The 22,564-nt window shown below is 42.8% G+C and overlaps 1 protein-coding gene across 8 annotated transcripts in view; it reads right to left on the bottom strand.

Annotated features, from left to right (window-relative positions):
- Positions 1–22,564, bottom strand: part of TNRC6B (trinucleotide repeat containing adaptor 6B) — a 262,528-nt gene that overhangs the window by 187,515 nt on the left and 52,449 nt on the right. For 6 of the 8 annotated variants that reach the window (XM_059187041.1, XM_059187052.1, XM_059187047.1 and 3 more), the window contains exons 2-3: positions 10,380–10,454; positions 2,921–3,011 (exon numbers count right to left, since the gene is read on the bottom strand). In XM_059187041.1, coding sequence (XP_059043024.1) covers positions 2,921–2,965 — 45 coding nt within the window. In that variant the 5' untranslated portion in view covers positions 2,966–3,011; positions 10,380–10,454. The remainder of the gene's footprint in view (positions 1–2,920; positions 3,012–10,379; positions 10,455–22,564) is intronic. The other 2 variants (XM_059187044.1, XM_059187049.1) reach the window with 1 other exon arrangement.

Here is a 22,564-nt window from a genome sequence, read left to right as displayed (position 1 = left end):
GAATCACAAATCATGAGAGATAATCAAAAGCTGTGGTCGTGATTTTAGATACATATAGATATATATTCCTCTATTATTAATATCTTATCTCAGTACCTTTGTCACAATTAATGAACCAATATGATGCATTATTATTACCTAAAATCCATACTTTACTCAGATTTTCTTAGTTCTTATCTAACAGTCCTATTCTATTCCAGCATCTCCTCTGGGACATTTTATTACATTTAGTCATGATGTCACCTCAGGCTCCTTTTGGCTGTGACAATTTCTCAACATATCTTGTTTTCCCTTGACAGTTTTGAGGGAAGTCTTGGTCAGATATTTTGCAGGACATCCCTCTATCAGGATCTGTCTGATGTTTTTCTCATGATCAGAGGGGAGAATGGGCTTTTGGAAAGAAGACCACCGAAGTAAGGTGCCACTTCAGCCCATCACATCAAGGGTACATACTGTAAACATGACTCATCCCATTGATGTAGACCTTGACCATCTGGCTGAGAGGCTGTCTGTCAGGTTTCCCCACTATGTGAAGCCACATTTAAGGAAGGGGGATTTAGGTTTCCATTCTTTTTTTTTTTTTTTTTTAAAGATTTTATTTATTTTATTTTTATTTTTTTTTTTCAAGATTTTATTTATTTATTTGACAGAGAGAAATCACAAGTAAGCAGAGAGGCAGGCAGAGAGAGAGAGAGGAGGAAGCAGGCTCCCTGCTGAGCAGAGAGCCCGATGCGGGACTCGATCCCAGGACCCTGAGATCATGACCTGAGCCGAAGGCAGCGGCCCAACCCACTGAGCCACCCAGGCGCCCCAAGATTTTATTTATTTATTTGACAGACAGAGATCACAAGTAGACAGAGAGGCAGGCAGAGAGAGAGAGAGGGAAGCAGGCTCCCTGCTGAGCAGAGAGCCAGATATGGGACTCGATCCCAGGACCCTGGGACCATGACCTGAGCCGAAGGCAGCGGCTTAACCCACTGAGCCACCCAGGCGCCCTAGGTTTCCATTCTTGAAGGTGAAATACCTACATAAATTATTTGGAATTCTTCTGGCCAAGAGATTGTGACAGTAGTTTTAAACCACTAATTTGTGGTGTGGTTTAATATGTAGCAAGATATCTGAAATCCACTCAAATCCATCTCCTGTTAGACCCGACCATTTATATATGCAACACTTGCGTCATTCTGCTTACAATGCCCTTCCCACCTCCACTCACCCACTCACCAACCAACCAACCAACCAATAAAAATGAACAAAAACTCCTTATCTTTCCAACAAAACTCTAGTGTTACCTCCTCTGTCATGAAGCTTCCAATGAGAAGGAACTCTTTGCTCTGACCTAGCTCCTAATAACAAACAGGTAATACCACTATCATTGCTCTTATGGTATGGTTACCTCCCTCGACTAGACTACAAGTTCCCACCATGCAGAGACCCCACCTTATGTAACTCTGCACGCCATACTTGGGACCATCAGCACATACTAGCTGCCCCGTAAGTGTTCGTGAACTAAGTGACTGACTGACTATGAAGGTATATTTTTTAAATAATACCACAATTTAAAAGAATAAAAAAGACAGCATAAATAAACAGCTATAGTCCAGGATGTGCACAGTTCCATGTGCAACAGCTAGACCAGGCACTAAGAAAATGGATCGTTGCATTCAGGGAGTCAAAGTCACATATAACAGACAAAACAGTATCTGTTTTCAGATCAGTGTGACGACACAAGCACATAAATACTAAATAAATTAGATCACACGAGTCTCTTTCTAAGGGAAATGAAGGCCAATGAAGTCCATATTCTCGCCTTTGGATTTCCTGATATGTCATCAGAAACTTTTTACAGAACACAATTTTCATATTTAACTTCTAAAGTGTGGAACAATGAGACAGATTCGTGGGTAACTCTGTTAGTGCTATTCAATTTTCTCTTTTACGTCCACAGCAGGGAAATTAAATAAGCCCTGAAGTGGTCCTTGGGAAAAATATAAGAACAGTCACTGTGTCTCTGAAGGATTCAAGGGCTTCTGAAGTTTTACATTAATACTAATTCTGTCAACTTGTCTTCCTTCAGTATTTACAATCGCGGCTTTCACTAAAACAGCAGAATGCTCTGCAAGAAAGTGATTAGGTCACACAAAACTGCATTCTAGTGACCAGGGGAAAAAAGCCCTCCCACAGGGAGGACCAGTAGCACTGGCAGCAGCAAAAAGACGCCCCTCAGGAAGGTCTAGGGCAGCAGACTGGGCACTGTCCAGGACACAGGACACAGTGTGAGATACCCTCGGAGTGCCCAGTAAGGACGAGGGACAACTTTGAAAGGAGACATCAAGGTGACACTGAGGGTCCCATTTGACCAGGCAGCGAAAGATCCCAGGGAGAGTCAGGACATGGAGCCAGATATGGAGATACACATAAGCACACAGATAACAATTTACATACCGGGTTTGACAATGGTTAACATTCATTCATGCCTGAGCCTGAAAACCCAAACCTAACAAATTACCATTTAAAAATTTATAATAAAAAATGTCTAAAAATTATTATAATGTCTCTGTGCAGCAGGAATAAGTGACAGGCTTTTTACTTTTTACCTTACACACTTCTGACTCATTTTAATTTCTTAAAATAAGAATATAGAGCCTGCACAATAAAATATTAAAAGATAAAGGGCTACCATTGCACAAATGAAGCATACAGTTCTCTAGGAGTTCAGTAAAATTTGTTTTAAATTGGTCATGGAGCATAACAAAAATGGCTATCAAGAAGAAAAAAAAATCTTCTCAACCTTAGGTTAGGTTTTAATTTAAATCAAGCTAGTTTCTAAATTCACCTAAAACAAAACACCCACTCTACTCATCCACTGCCTGTTTTTAATTTCTACCCAAAGTGTTTGCATCTTTAGTAGTTCACTGACCTTGGAACTGCTTTCTTCCGACACTTCTCCCTCATTGGTTTGCATGGGAACAGACTCTGTGCAAAACTCTGCAGAAACACACAAATACTGCCTAAAAGAGGGAAGAAGAGAGAAAAAAAGGAATTTAGTACACACATCTTTGGTAAGAAGGGAAGGAGAGAGGTAAGGCAATTTTCCCCCACCTTAGGGGAGGAGAGTTAGATAGGGGAAGGTAGTCATTGACGACATTGGGATATTAAACAGTTCTATATTTCTTTCTTCTTTTTTCTTGGTTTTTGGCAGAGATGACAGTGAAAATCTTCAGTAATTCCTACAGTACAATCAGTGACCTAAAAGGATGCCCACCTCTGTAAAGCAGTGGGCCAGTTGTTAGGCTGTAGCCAGTCATACTGTCTGCATATTACAATAAGCTACTGGAACTGGCTGGGTTTATAATTTATGTTCAATATTTGTGGGATATTTTATAACTGAAATTACAGTACATGCTAATGGTAGATCCTACTTTTTAAAGAGGTTTTGCTTAATCAGCTAAATATCAGTTAATTTATTTTTACATGAGAACAGGCTGTCCTAGGGCAAAACAATAAAAAGTAGTAATGTTTCCTCTAAGAATAAAATGAGTCGGGCGCCTGGGTGGCTCAGTGGGTTAAGCCGCTGCCTTCGGCTCAGGTCATGATCTCAGGGTCCTGGGATCGAGTCCCACATCGGGCTCTCTGCTCAGCAGGGAGCCTGCTTCCTCCTCTCTCTCTGCCTGCCTCTCTGCCTACTTGTGTTCTGTCAAATAAAAAAAAAAAAAAATCTTTAAAAAAAAAAAAAAAAAAGAATAAAATGAGTCAAGTTAGTTAAATTTTATGAATTAAAATGAGGAAACTAAGAAAAGTGTATGTAACATTCAAATTTTTATTCAATATGGAATTCCGGAGGAATAATTACTCAAACTGATACACAACAAATCTCCATTACATTACAGGTAACCAATGTTTAAAAACCCTTCTAATACTTAAAAGGTTCATACCTACAAAATATAAAAGCTAGGATGTGCGTGTGCAGAGAATTTCTTTATTAACGCAGCAGCCTAGAGGTCTAGTGTGGGAATGTCTCTTCATCTGTTGCGCGGGAAAGGAGAACCTAGTACCGTGCTCACCTAATGAGGTTTCTTGGGAACCAGTGCGTATTTATGTGCCATGAAATGTCAAACTGGTAGAGTGGGAGCTCTGTTAATCGTACACTCACTCCAGATGAATTAATACTGCCCGTTCCCTCTGTGAAACAGATGCTCACAGCAAGGGAAACAGGCTTTCTCTTGCTGGTTTTGCCCCTCATCTGTTTATGAGAGTTGTGCAAAAATAAACTTGCTCTTTCTATGAAAATTAAATTGACAGCACCGGAAAAAGTCTGTAAGCTACCTAGAAGGATGTTACATGCAAACTGCTTCACTGACGTCCTTAAGTTTCATTCTGCTTTACAGATGTAGAGACCGTATTTCTTAAATGATGCATTATATGGACAGTGGACAAAGAAAGACACCCCAATGATTTCTGTGCCCGTTCCATTTGAATGTGCTGGGAAAGAGGAACCCTCCTTCACCCCTCCCGAGGCTTCCCTCCTGGCTCCTGTCCACGCACCCAAGTTCCACCGCGGAGGATCCTTTCTGAATGGTGAGATCAGAAGGAGAAACAGGGCATGTGAGCTCAGCCCTTGTCTCTTCCTTTTGGAAGCCAGCTGTCCCAGGGAGCACGCACTTTCCTCCACTCGAAATGCAGGACCCCCACAATGATCTGGGACAAGGTAAGCCTGCTGAATATTGAGTTCGGTGCTAGGAAGTTCACTTGCCTACAGATGTAAGCCACATTCTCCTATATAGCTTTATTAGTAACAGAGATGATATTTTGGTCTTTCAAATGCCCTGCTCTTTTATCTTATTTCTCACTTGGTATAGAACTCAGCCAAGGGAAAAAGACTGCTATTTACTGGGTCTCTCAAAGATCCTAATATCTGGTACATGAGACTAAAGTTTTGATAAACACACATGAAGGGAAATTTGGGGAGTGAATGCATGTGGAATTTCTTTTCTTTCTTTCTTTTTTTTTTTTTTAAGATTATTTATTTATTTATTTATTTATTTGACAGAGAGAGAGAGAGAGCATAAGTAGACAGAGCGGAAGGCAGAGGGAAGGAAGAGAGAGAAGCAGGCTCTCCGCTGAGCAAGGAGCCCGATGCGGGGATTCATCCCGGGACCCCTGGAATCATGACCTGAGCTGAAGGCAGCTGCTCAACCAAATGAGCCACCCAAGCGCATGCATGTGGAATTTCTAAGGCTTCAGTTAGGGCAGGACTTTGGGCCTTGGTCTTTTTAACGAGGGAGCAATGTGTTTTAATCTTGCAGAGGTTTACATGAGGCCAGAGTTTTACTTGCAGAGGTTTACATGAGCCAGAGTTTTTGCTGTCATACACCAGTTTTACACTATTGAGGCTGAATTAGAAGTTTATAAACCACAAGCCACATTGTATTTTGACATTAGTGATGACTGTAGTTATGGTAACTCTGTCTTCAGGTAAGTGGCTATTTCTATACAGACAAGACTGAATATGCCAGGCACACAAGCCTTGGCAAAGGCTTGGGGGCTTTGCTGGCGACAGCAAGGAAAGAAGCCACAGTCTGGTGGTTGCGGTACTGAGGCTCATCTACATGTCAGCTGTGCAAGTGGCCTCAGCATACATGGGCCACTCTGGCCCAGCAAGCAAATGCTAGCCGTGCTGGCCTCAGCAAAGGGAACAGGGCATTAGCAGGCTTGGTTGGCTTCAAAGTACAGAAGGCTGCTGCCTGACCTTGAATTATGCAGGCACAGCTTTTCCTAAGCAGGCACGGCTGAGGCAAAGATTAGACTGTAGGGAAAAGAGACTTTTTTCATACAGGCTCTTTAGATTTTAATGAGTGGAACAATTATTTGCTTGCTGCACATAAGCTGCAAGGCAGCTGAACGTCACACGGCACATGTGCTACAAAATGGGTGAAGTTCTACGTTTAAATTGTTCGTGCTCGGCTTACACAGGCAGTCCAAAGGCGAAACGGAAATTGAAGAGTTGTCTCACTATACTCATAGAAGGCAGGGAGCCAGGGAACTTACGGAGGAAGGGAAGGAACTTGGTAACTGGGGACACCACTACTATAAATCCCTAAATATTGCAAAAAGAAGGTGATACTTCAAGGATTAATTTTTAAAGCAGAAGACTGTACACTGGCTGGGTTTTTTTGAGATATGGTAAAGGCCCAGTTCCAAATTTAATCTCCTGCTGGCAGATTTTTCCAAATTGGGTGGAAGTGTCCAAGTTGTGGATTCTGCACACTGGCATGGGGTAACCGGATACCCTGGAGAGCCCCAAACCAAGAGGACCTCACCCATCCTCCCTCAGACACCAAGGTGGCAAGACTGAGTACAGCGTTCTGAGAACATACTTTTATCAGAAATTACTGCTCGTGGGCAGGAGGCAGGCTTACTTTCTGAATCTGGCGGCTATGGGGAGAGTGCTCAAACAATTTTGTTTAGTCTTGGAGTTTGTATAATTTATATGCTGTGCTGATCCATTTTAGGATCTCCTGGGGGGCAAAATCCTATTTTGTCTATCAATTTTGCCCAAGAAAATGCCCAAGAGAAGAGTGGTAGTGGGGGTCTGTCCTCTTGAAAGTGGGAGCAGGAGTGTCCTGAGATGTCCCCCCTCCCACCCTAGAGGGGAGGGACAGAGCCAACGTGACCTGGATTACTACTTAAGACCCATGTGCTAGGAGACAAGAGCCACTATGTGTTAGGGGAGGAGAACTTGCCCACTCTAGACATTTCCTTCCACATGAGGCCACATCCCTTTACTGCTGTTAGCCTTATACTCCCAACACATGCTGTCAGGGTGAAGTGCCTTGTTTGGTCAGTGAGTCTGGAAGGAGAAACTGGGCCTGCACAGTCCAGCACCCCCCTAGGCCCTTCCTGTGGCAGCACCTATTCTGCTCTGCTCCTTCCTTTTCCTAGGAGGCAGAGGTCTGTCCATGACTCGTCTTGCTGGGTGAGGAAGCCTGTTCAGTTTCAGAGCTGAGTATTAGAAAGCTGACTTGCTGTTAGACACAAGCTGATTCTAAGTCAACTTGAATGGTAATAAAAGTGAAAATCTGTTCTCCACCTGCCTTACTCCTTTATCCTATGTCTGTGGTTCAGAACTCACTCAGGGGAGAGAACGTTTTTTATCAGGTCCTCTTCAATTCCAGGTTATATATGGAAAGTCTTCTCTTCAGAATTAAGTTTTCTGTTTCCGTCTTATCTTCCCAATTATCCCATTACCATTGGATACGAATAGCAGACTTTTACTTTATAAACTTTTCAACTGTTTTTAGCTACTTCCCAAACACACACTATCCCCCACTTCACTCAGGCAAACCTTCTCTCCACTCTCTCCACACAACTTGCTAATTTAATTTCTTTTTTAAAAAAATTTAATTTAGGGGTGCCTGGGTGGCTCAGTGGGTTAAGCCTCTGCCTTTGGCTCTGGTCATGATCTCAGGGTTCTGGGATCGAGCCCCACATCGGGCTCTCTGTTCAGCAGGGAGCCTGTTTCCCCCTCTTGCTCTCTGCCTGCCTCTTTGCCTACTTGTGATCTCTGTCCGTCAAATAAATTAATAAAATCTTTAAAAATTTTTTTAATTTAAATTCAATTTAATTCACATATACTGTATTATTAGTTTCACATTTAATTTCTATCTATGCAGTCCATGCCCCATTTGAAAGCCCTTCCCCTCACCATCAATCCACATCTCTCCCCTTCCAATATCCAGTAAATTTTTATTTCTAAAAATCTTTTCTGATTAATACCATATAGTCTCCCTACTTACTACACATCATTTTTCTTGTGTATGGTTTTGGACCTAATCTCACTTTTTTTTTTAAGATTTTATTTATTTATTTGACAGACAGAGATCACAAGCAGACAGCGAGGGAAGCAAAGAGAGAGAAGAGGAAGCAGGCTCCCTGCTGAGCAGAGAGCCTGCTGCAGGGCTCGACCCCAGGATTATGACCCGAGATGAAGGCAGAGACTTTAACCTACTGAGCCACCCAGGCACCCCTATTCTTATTTTTTCTAAAGGAGTTTCTTTTTTTTTTTTTTTTTAAGATTTCATTTATTTATTTGACAGAGAGAGATCACAAGTAGGCAGAGAGTCAGGCAGAGAGAGAGAGAGAGTGAGAGAGAGAAGCAGGCTTCCTGCTGAGCAGAGAGCCCATGCGGGGCTTGATCCCAGGACTCTGAGAGCATGACCCAAGCTGAAGGCAGAGGCTTAACCCACTGAGTCACCCAGACGCCCCTCTAAAGGAGTTTCTTGAAAAAACCTTGGTGATATTCCTGTGAAACCACAGCTTATAGTTTAGTCTACATTGTGAATTTTACTGCCCTTCTGACAAAATGGAAGGAGAATGAAGTAGGCCATGCAGAAGTATGAGGTTGAGCTCTGGGTTCCACTTGGGAAGTGACAAAGGGACCAGTGTACTGGTGCTAAGAGAGTGATGAAAAAGTCAAGGTAAAGCCCACTTCTGTGAAAATTCACTGGAGGGCCGAACAAGTGGCAGCAAAGCTGTCAAAGATGACGTGACAACATGAGCATCTCATTTCTGCTCCGGCACATGATGTCATCTCAGAGCTGTCACCAGCTTGCTATATGTGGTAGCGACTGGCAGTCTTGACCTGGCAGTGCTTTAGCACACACGGAACAGGACTTAACAGATGTTAACGACAAACATGAGTAAAACTGTACATCACACCGCATCCAGGCTAGGTCTCCTCTCCAAGGTGGCAAATGTATTCCCATCTTGCAAGTTCTCCAGAATCTAGCCCTCACAGGTCTCTCCCGTGTCATCGGCCAGACCTCTTTTTCCCTTTGCTCCCGTCATAATGAACTGCTTACAGGTTTCACAAATATGCCAGATTATTTCCGGGTTCCATGTTTTTGTTCATACTACTCCTTCTGCCTTTCCCTCCTCTGGTACCACCAGAGAACACCCTCCTCTCATCATTCAAGACTCAGCTTTTCAAAAGTATTCCCTGATCCATCTCTGCGCAGAACTGATGAGTCCTTCCTCCATGTCCCCCAAGGATCTTACTGGAATTCTATTATTCTATTATATTATCTATTATCCTATTATTCCTGTGATGCTCTACTGACTTTACTTGCTTACACAGATGCCTCCCTTATGACACCGTCAACCCTTTGCCACCGGACACTAGATCTCGTTAATGTCTATACTCATAGGTTACTTAAAACTGTATACCTGGAATGTAATAGTCAATAAATTTCTATATAGGAAGGACCAAATTAATCAACTAAAGTCCTTTTTTATTTAAACTGCAATTTGAAATTCTATCAGTTCAATAGCTATTTCCTGGGTCCCTACCACACACCCAGTGAAGCTCAGCAGGAGAGCTCCAGGAGAAGAGCTTTGGCTTTGAAGGAGCAGAATCATTCATAATTCTTTGTCAGTTATAAGCTGTGTAATCCTGGGCACTTAACGCTCTAATCTTCATTATTTTCATCCATAAAACTGGTCAGGAGGAGGTGTTACAAGGATTAAATGAAGTAACATATGCACAGCGCTCAGCAAGGTATCCGCCAACAGGCGCTAAAGAAACAGTTTGTTCCTTTCCAAGAAGTCTCAAAGGGTTTACAGACTAGCAAAGGAGACAGAGATAAATAAATATCTAATATAAAATACTGACTACTGTATCATGGTCGCGGTAATGGGTGTACCTAGAATACAGATGAGAAAGAAATTCTGCCAACGTGGCCTAGAAGAGGGGACGATAGAAAAGATACGAGAAAGAGCAGTGGATCGCTGTGGAGAGCTGCGAAAGCGTCCACCAAGGCACAAAGCTGAGAAAAAGAATTCTGTATTTGGGAAACAGAAAATGGCCCAGTAGGGCGTACAACAGATCGGGGGCACTAGAAAAGCAGCCAGAAGCACTGATGGGAATTAGGTTCTCAAGCAGTTTGTAGGATGGCAGCTGTAGCAGCTGAAAGCCCCGAGAGCTGCTGGAGTACAAGAGTGACTGAGTGAATACCTCATTCTGAAAGCTGGTCCTGGCAGTACTGCGGACGACAGACTGGAGTGAGGACAGACTAGAGGCAGTGAAGCTAGGAATACACTCACGGAATACTGTGCAATTGCTAAATCCTAATAACAAATTCTAGCTTTATAAAAGGATGAGGCACCACATGTTACTATCAATCATTTGGACTGATGTGCTTTTCAAAGGGACCTACTGAAGGAGAAATGCAGAGAGCCGCTGTGATGGCCACTTTCCATATCCTCGTGGAACGACCCGGGAAAGGAGCAATACATCAACATGTACTTTTCTTCTTTTTAAGATAAAGACTCTCCCATTTCACTGCCAATACATCGTGGATTGAAATTTTTAAAAAACTTACCTTTGACAGTATCCTGGGGCAACACGAACCCGTGAAGATGAGGCTAGACTACATTCAGTGCAAAAAACCCAAACCCTGAAAAGAGAGAAAAACCACAATGAGGGGCGTGCTCACGGCAAGATGCCATGGGGGGGCGGCAGGGCTCAGCTCCGAGTCGGGCAGAATCGCACTAATTCAGGCCCTTTCATCCACCAGCTATCGACGGTTGGGCCAATGCCCTAAGCTTTCAAGCCTCAGCTTCCTCATTCAACACTGAGAACGGGAACAGCACCTTCTTCACGGCATTCGTTGGAAGTCTAAATGGAATATGTGTAAAACAGTACAGGGCAGGGCACCCACCACATGCTCAATAAAGAATGTGAGCAGAGGGGCGTCTGGAGAGCTCAGCTGGTATAACATCGACTTGGTTTAAGCTTAGCTCAGCTCATGATTTCAGGGTCGTGAGGTTCCATGCTCAGTGCTGAGCTGGCTTGAGATTCCCTCTCTCTCCCTATACTTGCACGTTCTCTCTAGATAAATGAATGAATGAATGAAGAAAGAAAGAAAATCTCTAAAAAACCCCAGAAATACCTTCTGAAGGACCACCAAAACCCGTATTAAACCTTTATTATTGATTTTGCCTTACGTGTTCTACCAGAAAAATGCCAAGTTCCCTTTTCAACTTCTCCATTAGACGCGAGGATGTCTCATAACCACTTTGGATTCATCGCATCCCAAACGGTCCTCTTCATCCCCTGCCTGAACCTTCAGTCCCCACTGTCTTATCAAGGGCACCACCCTCTGCCCTGTGCTTGGGTCAGCACCTCAGGGCGATCCTGGATTTCTCCCCCTATCCCAGGCCCCTCACAGCCTCATCAGCAATCCTGTCATTTCAGATTCACAGCATGTGAATTCTCCACTTCCGCTGCCATTATCATTCCTCGCTTGCGGAGGCAGCTTGGCTAGTCTCCCGCCCCTACTCTTGCTCCTCCCCCGTCCGCTCCCAAATAATGGCTGGAAGGACCTCGTCAAAATCAAGCTGGATCACAGCAAGCTGCTAATGGATGCAGTGAAAATTGTATTTATGTCCTGACAGAATGTCTCTCTCTTTGTATTTATGAAATACATCCGTACACATCTGGACACACAGATGTGTGAACATGTATGAAATGAAAGCCACAACATATTCGACATTTAGAGGTCCCAAGCCAGTCCCTTCATTTTGCAATGGCAGAAACAAATGCCAGAAGGAGATCTGCTCAAGGCTGGACTTCTGTGTGTGTGCAAAAGTGGTCAAAAGAATGCCGGACAAGCCCTAGGAAACTCATCTGTGATTAGCGTCTGCACTGCTGTCAGAAAACCTGTCACTGTTTGGAAGTTGGGTCCTTGGTTTCACAATCAGTTTAAGTGTTTCTGTCCAAGAGGGGCGCCTGGGTAGCTCAGTGGGTTAAGCCTCTGCCTTCAGCTCAGGTCATGATCTCAGAGGGTCCTGGGATGGAGCCCCACATCGGGATCTCTGCTTGGCAGGGAGCCTGCTTCCTCCTCTCTCTCTGCCTGTCTCTCTGTCTACTTTTGATCTCTGTCGAATAAATAAATAAAATCCTAAAAAAAAATGTTCCTGTCCAAGAAAATGTATTCTGTCCCCACGGCTGCAGACTATGAGTTCCAGCTTTAGTTCCACATCACATCTTAGTATTTGAGATGGTGCTTCAGGGAATCTTGAAAGCATCTTGCTGCCCTCTTATCTATCAGCACTTCTCCCTTCGTTTATTTTTTTAGCAGTGTTTGAATAAATAAATCTCGGATGGAATTGCACTATGATGAGTATTAGTGATATTTTAATCATTATCCCTATTCTCCTACGATACACACCGTTAACCCAGCCATCTTCTGTTCTAAAAAGCAAACGTGACCTCTGAGTAAATTGCTGCCAAGATTCAGTCAATAATTACCCATTACCTTTAAGGTAAAATTCAAGATCTCTCTACCTCTATCATCACTTCATATCCTCCTCACAGGGACTGTGCATGGTTTCCTTGCCTGAAATACACGCACTGAGGGCCCTTTGCTTAATTCCCATCTACTCCTCTTGTAAGATCTGCGTCTGGAATTATCTCATGAAAGTTTTCTGTACTGTCCTTAGCTACCCTAAGTGTCCCTCCTCTGAGATATACCATACAATGCGGGTAGTGTCTGAGGGTCTGCTTTCTACACTCAACGGGGGCTTCTTGACAACAAGGGCTCTCTGCGTCTTACCCATCTTAGAATTTGGTATCCAGCAGGATAAACAAGCTGAACTTAATCCCGACAGCCTCCCAATAACTCAGCACTTCAGTGTGGAGCCCTCCCCGTTAAATGGCACCAGGAAAAGCTGAAGGAGCGGGCTGGAACCTCCCAGACGGGTCTGGCCCTCATGGAGGACATGAGCTATGTGGTTATGCGTGACCCTCAGCACCTCAGAAAAAGATTCAATTCTTTCATGTTTTGTCACCTACAGATTGTCAAGAGAACAACCCTGACTAATTTTCAGTTCTCTATCCTGATTAGTTTCTGCCCAGGCTAACCATGACTTCTCTAGACTTACCAGTTGTCTAAACTCTGTACCAACTTCATAAAGTAGCCCACCATCACGTATCTTGTTAACAAACAAGCTTAGGACACTAGTTCAGTCCTTTGCCTGCTTGGCTGGTGGGCTCAGATGCCTGCCTGTGTTCAGTGAGGGGAAAAGGAGCTGAAGCAGAGGAGAGGCAGGCGAAGGAAACTGGGCAATTTCCAAGCACTCTAGAAACCAGTTTTTACAGAATGGTTTCCCTAAGCTTCTCTGCAGGGCTGTGAACCTCCTTTATCAGATGCACTTGTACTTAAGACAAAGATAACATTTGATTCTAAAATCAACATTTGGAATTATCTTGAAGTTATCTACAGCACTGTTTTCCTTCTAAGGTACGAGTAATGGCAAATTCCTTCAAAACATCATTTTGAAATGTTCGGAACTGCACTGTAACCCTACCATTGGATTGTATACAGCCACAGCACTAAACTATTTGAAGCATTCCAGTTTGCTCTCTTGCAGAGCAACCATACTGGCTTTGAGATCCACACGCAGCTGGGAAGGTTTCATGGGTCTTGAACTAAATCACAACTAGGCCCTGCTAAACTTCAAGTAGACTTCAAGAGCTCCTCCAAGCCCACTACCTAATTGAACTCATGGGATGCAATCAAGCCTACATCTTTCCTAGGAAAGAAGGACATTTCCAATAAATTATATTCACTTTACTACTTTAATATGGCATAGTTTTAATTTTCAAATGTGATTATTCAGCCTAATTCTCATTTTAAAAAATTCAAGCGATATGGATAAGGCTCTTCCTTGATCACAGTCCCCTCGCCCCCTACCCTCACCCAGGACTCCCCACTGTTATCAGTTTAATTTCCAGGCATAATTCTGGGATTTAGACTATTAAGAATATACAGTTCAGGGTGCCTGGGTAGCTTAGTTGGTTGAGTATCGGACTCTTGGTTTCAGTTCAGGTCATGATCTTGGGATCGTGGATTGAGCCCTGTGTTGGGTTCTATGCTCAGTGGGGAATCTGCTTGGGATTCTGCCCCTCCCTCTCCTTCTGCCCCACTCCTCACCTTGCTCACAAACACTCTAAAATAATAAAATAAATCTTAAAAAAAAAAAAAAAGAGGGATGCCTGGTTGACTCAGTCAGTTAAGCATCTGCTTTTGGCTCAGGTCATGATCCCAGAGTCCTGGGATCTGAGTCCCGCACTGAGCTCCTCGCTCAGCAGGGAGCCTGCTTCTCCCCCTGCTTGCTGGTACTCTCCCTGCTTGTGTGCTTGCTTTCTCTCTCTATCTCGCTGACAAATAAATAAAACATTAAAAAAAAAAAAAAGGAATACACAGTTCACCCTTGAACAACATGAGTTTGAACAGTGTAGGCTCATTTCTATGTAGATATTTTAATAGGACAGTTCTAAAAATGCATTTTCCCCCTTATGATTATCTTCAAAACACTTTCTTTTCTCTAGCTTACTTTATTGTAAGAATGCAGTATGTAATACATATGAAATACAAAATAAGTGTTAATTGACTGCTTATATTATTGGTAGGCTTCCAGTCAATAATTAGTTAAGTTTTGGGGGAGGCCAAAGTTATACACAGATTTCCGGCTGCACAGGGGGTCAGGCATCCCTGGCCCCTGCACTGCTCGGGGGTCAAGCATACTTTAAACTTTTAACTCAGTCACAAGTAACGCTGAAAGCCCTGACCACTTACGTCATTGGCAACGGGCCCGACTTCAAGCAAGATGTCTGGAAGAGGCATCTTAAGTGAAGCAGCAGATGTGAGCGTGGAGCAAAACACCAGCAAGGGAGCCGGAAAGGCCTTTCCAGGAGGCGAGCCCAGATGCCAGGACAATCGTGGCTGGTAGGAGGGTACCACATGTCCAGCTCTATAAGCAGGGCACTCAGCCCAAGTGGGTGAGAAGGAACTGATTTAATTAAATAACACAAAGGGGCTCCTGGGTGGCTCAGTCGTTAAGAGTCCGCCTTTGGCTCAGGTCGTGATCCCAGGGTTCTGGGATCAAGCCCCACATTGAGCTCCCTGGTCAGCGGGAAGCCTACTTCTCCCTCTCCCACTCCCCCTGCTTGTGTTCCCTCTCTCGCTGTGTTTCTCCCTCTGTCAAATAAAAAAAATAAATTAAATAAATAAATAAATAAATAAAATCATGAAAAAAAATTAAGTAACACAAATAATATCAAAAGCCCAAGCCGCACAGGTGGAGGAGATGGGCTGCTGCAGGCAGATGGGTTTACTTACCTGCCAATACACAAGCCTTATGATTGTTCCAAGATCTGGAAATGTTACCTGTGCAGTTTCAGGTCACCTCTACTTAAGTTCAACACTTTAGAAGTTCTGTAAAATGTTCCAGTCTGCACATTCTGAATACCATCTTCTTTAATCCTAAAGTCTCCTCTAGCTTTTGTACCCTTCCTTACCTCTCATTCGCTTATTAATCATTGCAATAGGACATCTTCCCCTATCAATCCCATTATCAAATACAATGGCTATCATTCAGTTGTTTTTGTTTTAACCTCTCTTTCACATTTAAAAATCAGAATGACCTGAAGGTCTCAACATTTGGGGCACCCTTTCCTATCTTGTTATCAAGGACACTGCAGATCCAGGGGCAGTGGAGCATGAGACTTCTGATCTCAGGGTTGTGAGTTGGAGCCCCGTGTTTGTAGAGCTTACTTAACGGTAAAATGTTAAAAAAAATAAAAAATAAAAAAAGATAGTGCAGATGCAGTCACTGAGCCAGGGGTACCTTGTTTTAGTTGCTGGTCTCTTAGCTGGGCCTGGTCCTCCTGTCTCCCTGGGCTTGCAGCCTGCCCCAGGCCTTTGTCAACGCTGCTGATTTTCAGATTCACAACGGAGCAGAGGGTTGCTGGGTGAGGAGCTGCTGCCTCTGCACATGGGGGCAGGGGTACACGTGTTGTGGTGGGGTAACCAAACTCAACTCCTGAGTTCAAGGACTGAGGCCAATTCTGATACCAAACTGTCATAGATCATGTCCCTTTACCCCACAGAAGGAGCCAAATTCATTACTTGTGCCACCTCTTACACCATTTCTTTGCAGACTCTTACTATAGAATCTTTCTCTGCTCGTCCTTTCATTACTGGTATGTTCCTTGGGAGTGATAGCCTTCCCTTTCCCTCTTTGTTATACACATACATCTTTATCTTCCCCCATAGATTCAACTCCTATCTATGTCTTGAAAACTCCCAATCTCTGTCATCCTGACTTTTCTTACCATCTTCAAAGCCTTCTATAAACTGCCCAAGGTCAATGCTCTTTGCCTCATGTTCCACAGGTCCCTAAAATGCAACACACCTAAAACTTCATAATCTTCCCTCAAACTGTGTTCTTCTCCTTCCGCCTCACTTGGGAATACTGTCGTCCCACTCAAGTAAAAAAACCTGGCACCGTCATCAGTATCTTCTTCTCACCTAACTCTGTCAGTTAGTTCAGGATGTACTTTCTTCCCTATTCCTACTACCACTGCATTAGTTCTGGCAGTTTCTCACTAGATTTATTCCATTTTTTTACACCCTCAAGACCCTTGTACCCCCACTGCCATCAGAATTGCCTTTATAAAGTGCAACGTCCATCTTCAAGACAAAATCCAATTCTCACTAGGTGGTTTCCAAAGCCCAGGACCTGTTCCCCTCTCAGCTCCATCTCACAACATCACACTGCTTTCAGTTTTCTTTAAACACCACAAGGCTTCACGAGCCAGTGAGTTTGTATATACTGTTTCTACTTGGACTGCCTTCCTGCTCACAAGGCAAATTTCTTCCCCACCTTCAAGATGCAGGTATAGGAAAACATCTTCTATAAAGGCTTTCTTAATGCCGCACTTTTTTTTTTCTTTTAAGATTTTATTTATCTATCCGAGGGGTTGGGGGCAGGGAGGGAAAGAGAGAGAGAAAGCATGAGAGAGGAGAAGGTCGGAGGGAGAAGCAGACTCCCTGCAGAGCTGGGAGCTGGATGCGGGACTCGATCCTGAGACTCCGGGATTATGACCTGAGCTGAAGGCAGTTGCTTAACCAACTGAGCCACCCAGGCACCCCTTAATGCCACACTCTTGCCACAGGTGGTCTGGATGGGAACTTGTTCTGAGTTAGAGACAACTGGTATATATTTCCACTAGGCTTGTTTATGTTGTACAGACTACTGAAGGCAGCATGTGAGTCTTCTTTACTACTGTATCATCATTTAAAACAGGGGCAGCGTACAGAGGCCTCTCAGGGCAGAGGGCTACTTGTGCGGGACCCCTAGACTTCCAGAGAGAAGCTGTGAAGGAAACTCTGGGACTGACAGGTCCATGGCACAAAAGTGTTACATTTATTCATGTATTCTGTAAGTCAAGGATGGCTGCCTAAGAAAAATAAGCTCAGTCTGAAGCAGGGATGAAGAAAAGGGTATGGGCTCACTTTTAGCTACGTATTCAGTGGGGTCAACTAATGCCTTCTAGCTTAGTCTAGGACGACCTGTCAATCCTTTAACAGATGGGTCTTCAGAAGTAACCTAAACACAAGCAGGCACCACTTGGAGGTGGGGGTGGGGACGGTAGGGAATGATGACTGCTGGCTACAGGAACAGCAGAGGCAGCTACTGAAACAGCAGAGTCAACTCGGCCCGCTTTACTGGATGCTTACTAAGCGCCCAGCATGATGCTCGCGGTTTCAGAGCAAGGGGCTATGGCCAGGTTTTACTTCCATTGTTGGTCGCATCAGAATTAAACAGTTTAACATGTTCAGTTTTTATTCCAAATTTACAGATGAATCATGATCAAAAAGGCTTTATTCTTTTTTTCCATAGTGTATATTAATTTGATGTAGGCGTTTTTTTTTTAATCAAATAGCTATTTCTATTAAAGTTCACAAAATTTTAAATGCATTCACCAATAAAACCAGTAAGTTAGGGAAATTTTAATATTTATATTGGAGATGATAATAAAATGGATAACCATTAACCGATAACCACCATTTTTTTTTAAAGATTTTATTTATTTATTTGTCAGAGACGGAGGGAGAGAGAGCGAGCGAGCACAGACAAAGAGGCAGGCAGAGGCAGAGGGAGAAGCAGGCTCCCTGCCGAGCAAGGAGCCCGATGTGGGACTCAATCCCAGGACCCTGGGATCATGACCTGAGCCGAAGGCAGCTGCTTAACCAACTGAGCCACCCAGGCGTCCCCCGATAACCACCATTTATGCTGTGCTCAGCCAGGTACATCATGGACACCTCAAAAAACTCTCATTTAACAGATGATCCCTGTCCTCAGAGATCTTAACACTACTGATAAGGAGAAGAAAATCAGCACAACAATCAATTGCACAAGAACTAAAAGCACTAAGCTACGTGGCACAGAAGTTAAGACAACTCAGAGAAAACAATGAGCCAGACAATCAGAACAGGACAGCTTTCAGAGAGAAACTAGGAGTCCAGCAGAACTGACAGGACTTAAAGCTGTGATTCGCAAACGTTTTATAGCCTAAGGATCTCGTTACAATTCCAAAAAATTATTAAGGACCCTAAAGAGTGTCTGTTTATGTGGGTTAAAAATATCAGTATTTACCCATACTAAAAATTAAGGCTATGAAAAATTTAAGATATTTACTCATAAATATCCATTTTAAAATATTAATATATTATTGCACATAACATCTTTAAGTTAAAAATAATATTTAGAGGATAAAGAAATTTGAGAAAAGTACCATTGTTTTACACTTTTGCAAATATCTTTAATGTCTGGCTTATGAGACAGCAGCTGTATCCTCGTATCTGCTTTTGCATTCAGTCTTTTGTAGTATCGTATGTCAGGAAGCCTCTGGAAAACTCCACAGCACACTCGTGAGAGAGTGAGTCTAAAAGGCATATACATGTCAGTATTATTAAAATGGTTGTGACCTCATGGACCCCCGAAAGGGTCTGGATGGGGAGTGCGGAGGACCCTTGAAGCACACTTGTAGTAACTACTAATTTTAAAAGAAAAGAAAATGGTATTAGGGTATGAGCAGGAAGGAAGTGTGTGGCTCGGGAGCCATAACTTTCACATACGCAATGCTTACTCTTAACATCTTGGCTACAACCAAGCTCACCTCCTCCACTGTGAGCCTCAGAAACAGAATCGGGAGGGCTAGGTGGGGTTCTGCATGACAGCGGGACAAGGAGCTTCTCCCTCACCATCGCGCGCGCGAGTGTGTGTGTGTGTGTGTGTGTGTGTGTGTGTGTGTGTACATGCACGCGCGTGCGTGCGGGAGAGGCTCTACTTCCCCCAGCAACATTCCCTGGAGGCCGCGTCAGGTTTTCCTCTCTAGCGCCCACACTGTGCTCTCCTCCTAGAAGCTGTAAATGGCTCATAAGAAACTGCCTTGCCATGGCTTCCCGAGGCTGTGTTTACTAACTGCAAAATCATCTCACTGCTACAGCCTCATATTTTTCAGACATTTCTTGATCTGGCTTGTCTTAAAAAGCAAATTTAACATCAGCCACGTAGCCAGTTTTTTCCTTGCCAATAATCATGTGAGTTTGTGATTCTGTTCCTGTGCATCTTGTGCTCTGTAAAAACAGTTCCTGGAGCATCATATGTCATGGATCTAGTTGCCATAAACTGAAAACATTTTCTTCATATTTTGTGGCATAAACTAAAAGCATTCTGGATGTGGTTTGCATACAGTCCATCTCTGGCCAAAAAAGAGGTTTAAATATATGGACAGACAGAGAAAGGGGGGGAGGCCATTACCACGATTAAACTGTTTGATCATCAAAGTCAATGTTTGATAGTATACTTAATTTTACTGTAAAATTTGCTATGATTAGTTCTAAAATTACCCTACAGTAGTAGGGTACAATTGTTCACTTTATATAGCAAGCTTTAAGTTATCGAAAAGTACTTTCTAGCTGAAAGAAGCACAGATGAAACAGAGGCTTCTTTTTGATCTCGCAAAAAAAATATGAAAACAATCATGAATCTATATAGTTTTTAGTCTTTTTTATTACTTTTTTTAGTCAACATATTTCTTAAGGCCCCCTTACAGACCAGAATAGATCCTTTTTAAGTCAAAGTGAAACTAAAACTTTAAAAGATTTCTGCTTCTGGGAATGGCAAACTAGGTAATTCAGACCAACCGTCCTGCTGAGGGTAGCCAGAAAATCTGAAAAAAATATAAAAAGTATATTGAAGGCAGGGGCATTAACAAGTTAATTAAGAATTACCGGTCACAAAAATCAATTCCAGGACAACTTTATAACTCAATATGAAAAATAAATAATAAAGCTTTTAGAAGATAATATGGTATAATGTTTTCCTGACATTAAGGAAGGATTTCTTAAGCAGCACACAAAAAAGCACCTATTATTAAAAAAACAGATGAATTTGACATGAAAATACAGAATTTTGGTTCATCAAAAGACATCCTCAAGAAAATGAAAAAGCAGGCTATATAAAACCAACAAAGAGCTCATATTTGAAATAACAAAGAATTCTAACAAGAAGGAAAAAACTAAGATAAATCAATAGGAAAATGGGTAGAAGACTAGATAAGCCACGTCAGCAAACAAACAAAAACAAAAGACTACATTATCTAAATGGCCAACAAAACATATGAAAAGTGTCTAGCCTCATTGGGAAGTAAGAGAAATACAAAATAAAACCCCAATGAAAAATACAAAGGAGGGGTGCCTGGGTGACTCAGTGGGTTAAAGCCTCTGCCTTCAGGTCATGATCCTAGGGTGCTGGATTGAGCCCATCGGGCTTTCTGCTCCGCAGGGAACCTGCTTTCCCCGCCATCCAGCCTGCCTCTCTGCCTACCTGTGATCTCTGTCAAATAAATAAATAAAATCTTTAAAAAGAAAAATACAAAGGGAAATCATAAAGACATATCATTATATACCAGAATGGCTAAAAATTTACTTGTTTATTTATTATTATTAGTTCGAAAGATTTTATTTATTTATTTGACAGAGATCACAAGTAGGCAGAGAGGCAGGCAGAGAGAGAGGAAGGGAAGCAGGCTCCCTGCTGAGCAGAGACCTCGATCCCAGGCCCCTGGTATCATGACCTGAAGGCAGGGGTTTTAACCCACTGAGCCACCCAGGCGCCCCTATTTATTATTTTTTAAGAGTTTAAGTGATCTCTACACCCAAGATGGGGCTCAAACTCACAACCCTGAGATCAAGAGCCACCCACTCCATCGACTGAGCCAGCCAGGCACCCCATGAATGGCTAAAAATTTACCAGCCAGGCACCCCATGAATGGCTAAAAATTTAGAAGTCCGGTAATAAAAGTGTTGCCAAGGATAGGGAACAACAGGCTCTCCCTTACACTAGCTGAGTCAATGTAAACTGTTACATCCACTTTGGAATACAATGCGCCATTATTCTTCCCTATGATCCAGCGATTCTACTCCCAGGTATATATACCCAGCAGAATTCGTACGCATTTGCAGCCAACAGACACAAACATCTTCAGACCAGCACTGTTTGTAATAGCTCTCCACTGGGAACAATCCACACACCGAGTAGCAGAATGGATAAATATCTTCTAGCATATTCATACAACGGAATACCATACGGCTACAAAAATGAAGGAACAACCACACAAAACACGGATGAATCTTGCAAATACAAAAGAACATATGGCCTGTGATCTGTGTTCAAAATCAGCCCAAACTGTAATGTTTAGAGGTACACAGGTGGTGAAAGGAAAAAGAAAGAAAGAAATGAGGAGAGTGGTTACCTGTCGGTGGGAAAGGAGGACTGTTGGCAAAAAAAACTGCAATGGGACTGCTGCATCCCTGTCATGTCCTACTTCTTGACCTCGGAATGGATTATTATTTAAAATTAAATAATTCATTAAGTTTTACATCTGTATTCTATGCACTTTCCTGGCTGTGTGATATATTTCACAGTAAATGGGAATGAATGTAAATAGAACTAATACAAAGGGAAAAGTGGTATCTTTTGTATAATTTTAAAAATTAGATCACAGAACCCAAGTTCCTTAGAAGGCATCCCGGCCCTTCATTACCAAGCCCTGTCCTCCTGGCCTCACCTCCTGCCACCCACCTTTTGTTGGCCAGTAGTCCGCCGCGCTCACTCGCAAGCAGGTGTGTCCTTTACACTTCCGCATGGTGTTTCTCAGTCCAGAAAACCACGCAGACACACCCCAATCACCCTCCTGCCAAACTAAGTACAAACGTTCATCAAGACACAGCCTGGGTATCTACCACCTTCTGGGAGAAACATTTTTAGGAGACACAGACTCTACAGACACACTGTCTGCTTCAAATTCTAGATCTGCCATTTACTAATTCTGTGACCTTGGTCAAGTCACCAAACTTTAGTTTTATAGTTTCCACATCTGTAAAATAGGATAAAAACATTATCCGCCTCACTGGGTAGTTTGAGGATTAAATAAGTAAATATATGCAAAGTAAGACAGTAAGGACTAAGTACTAGATATTATTATTACCTAATATTAACTAGATATTAGCTACTATGATTATTATCAATACACTCTGGTAACCTCCTGAAGCCCCTGCACATTTGATACTCTTCCTCTGGGCTCCCATGGTGCAGTATTACAGTTTATTTTCCTCTATACAGCCCATTATGGACAGTTACTTCCTTGAGA

The sequence above is a fragment of the Mustela lutreola genome, chromosome 8, assembly GCF_030435805.1.
Source record: "Mustela lutreola isolate mMusLut2 chromosome 8, mMusLut2.pri, whole genome shotgun sequence".
In the NCBI taxonomy this organism is placed as follows: domain Eukaryota; kingdom Metazoa; phylum Chordata; class Mammalia; order Carnivora; family Mustelidae; genus Mustela; species Mustela lutreola.
Note: the sequence above shows the minus strand (reverse complement) of the source record. Positions and strands in the feature narration are given on the sequence as shown.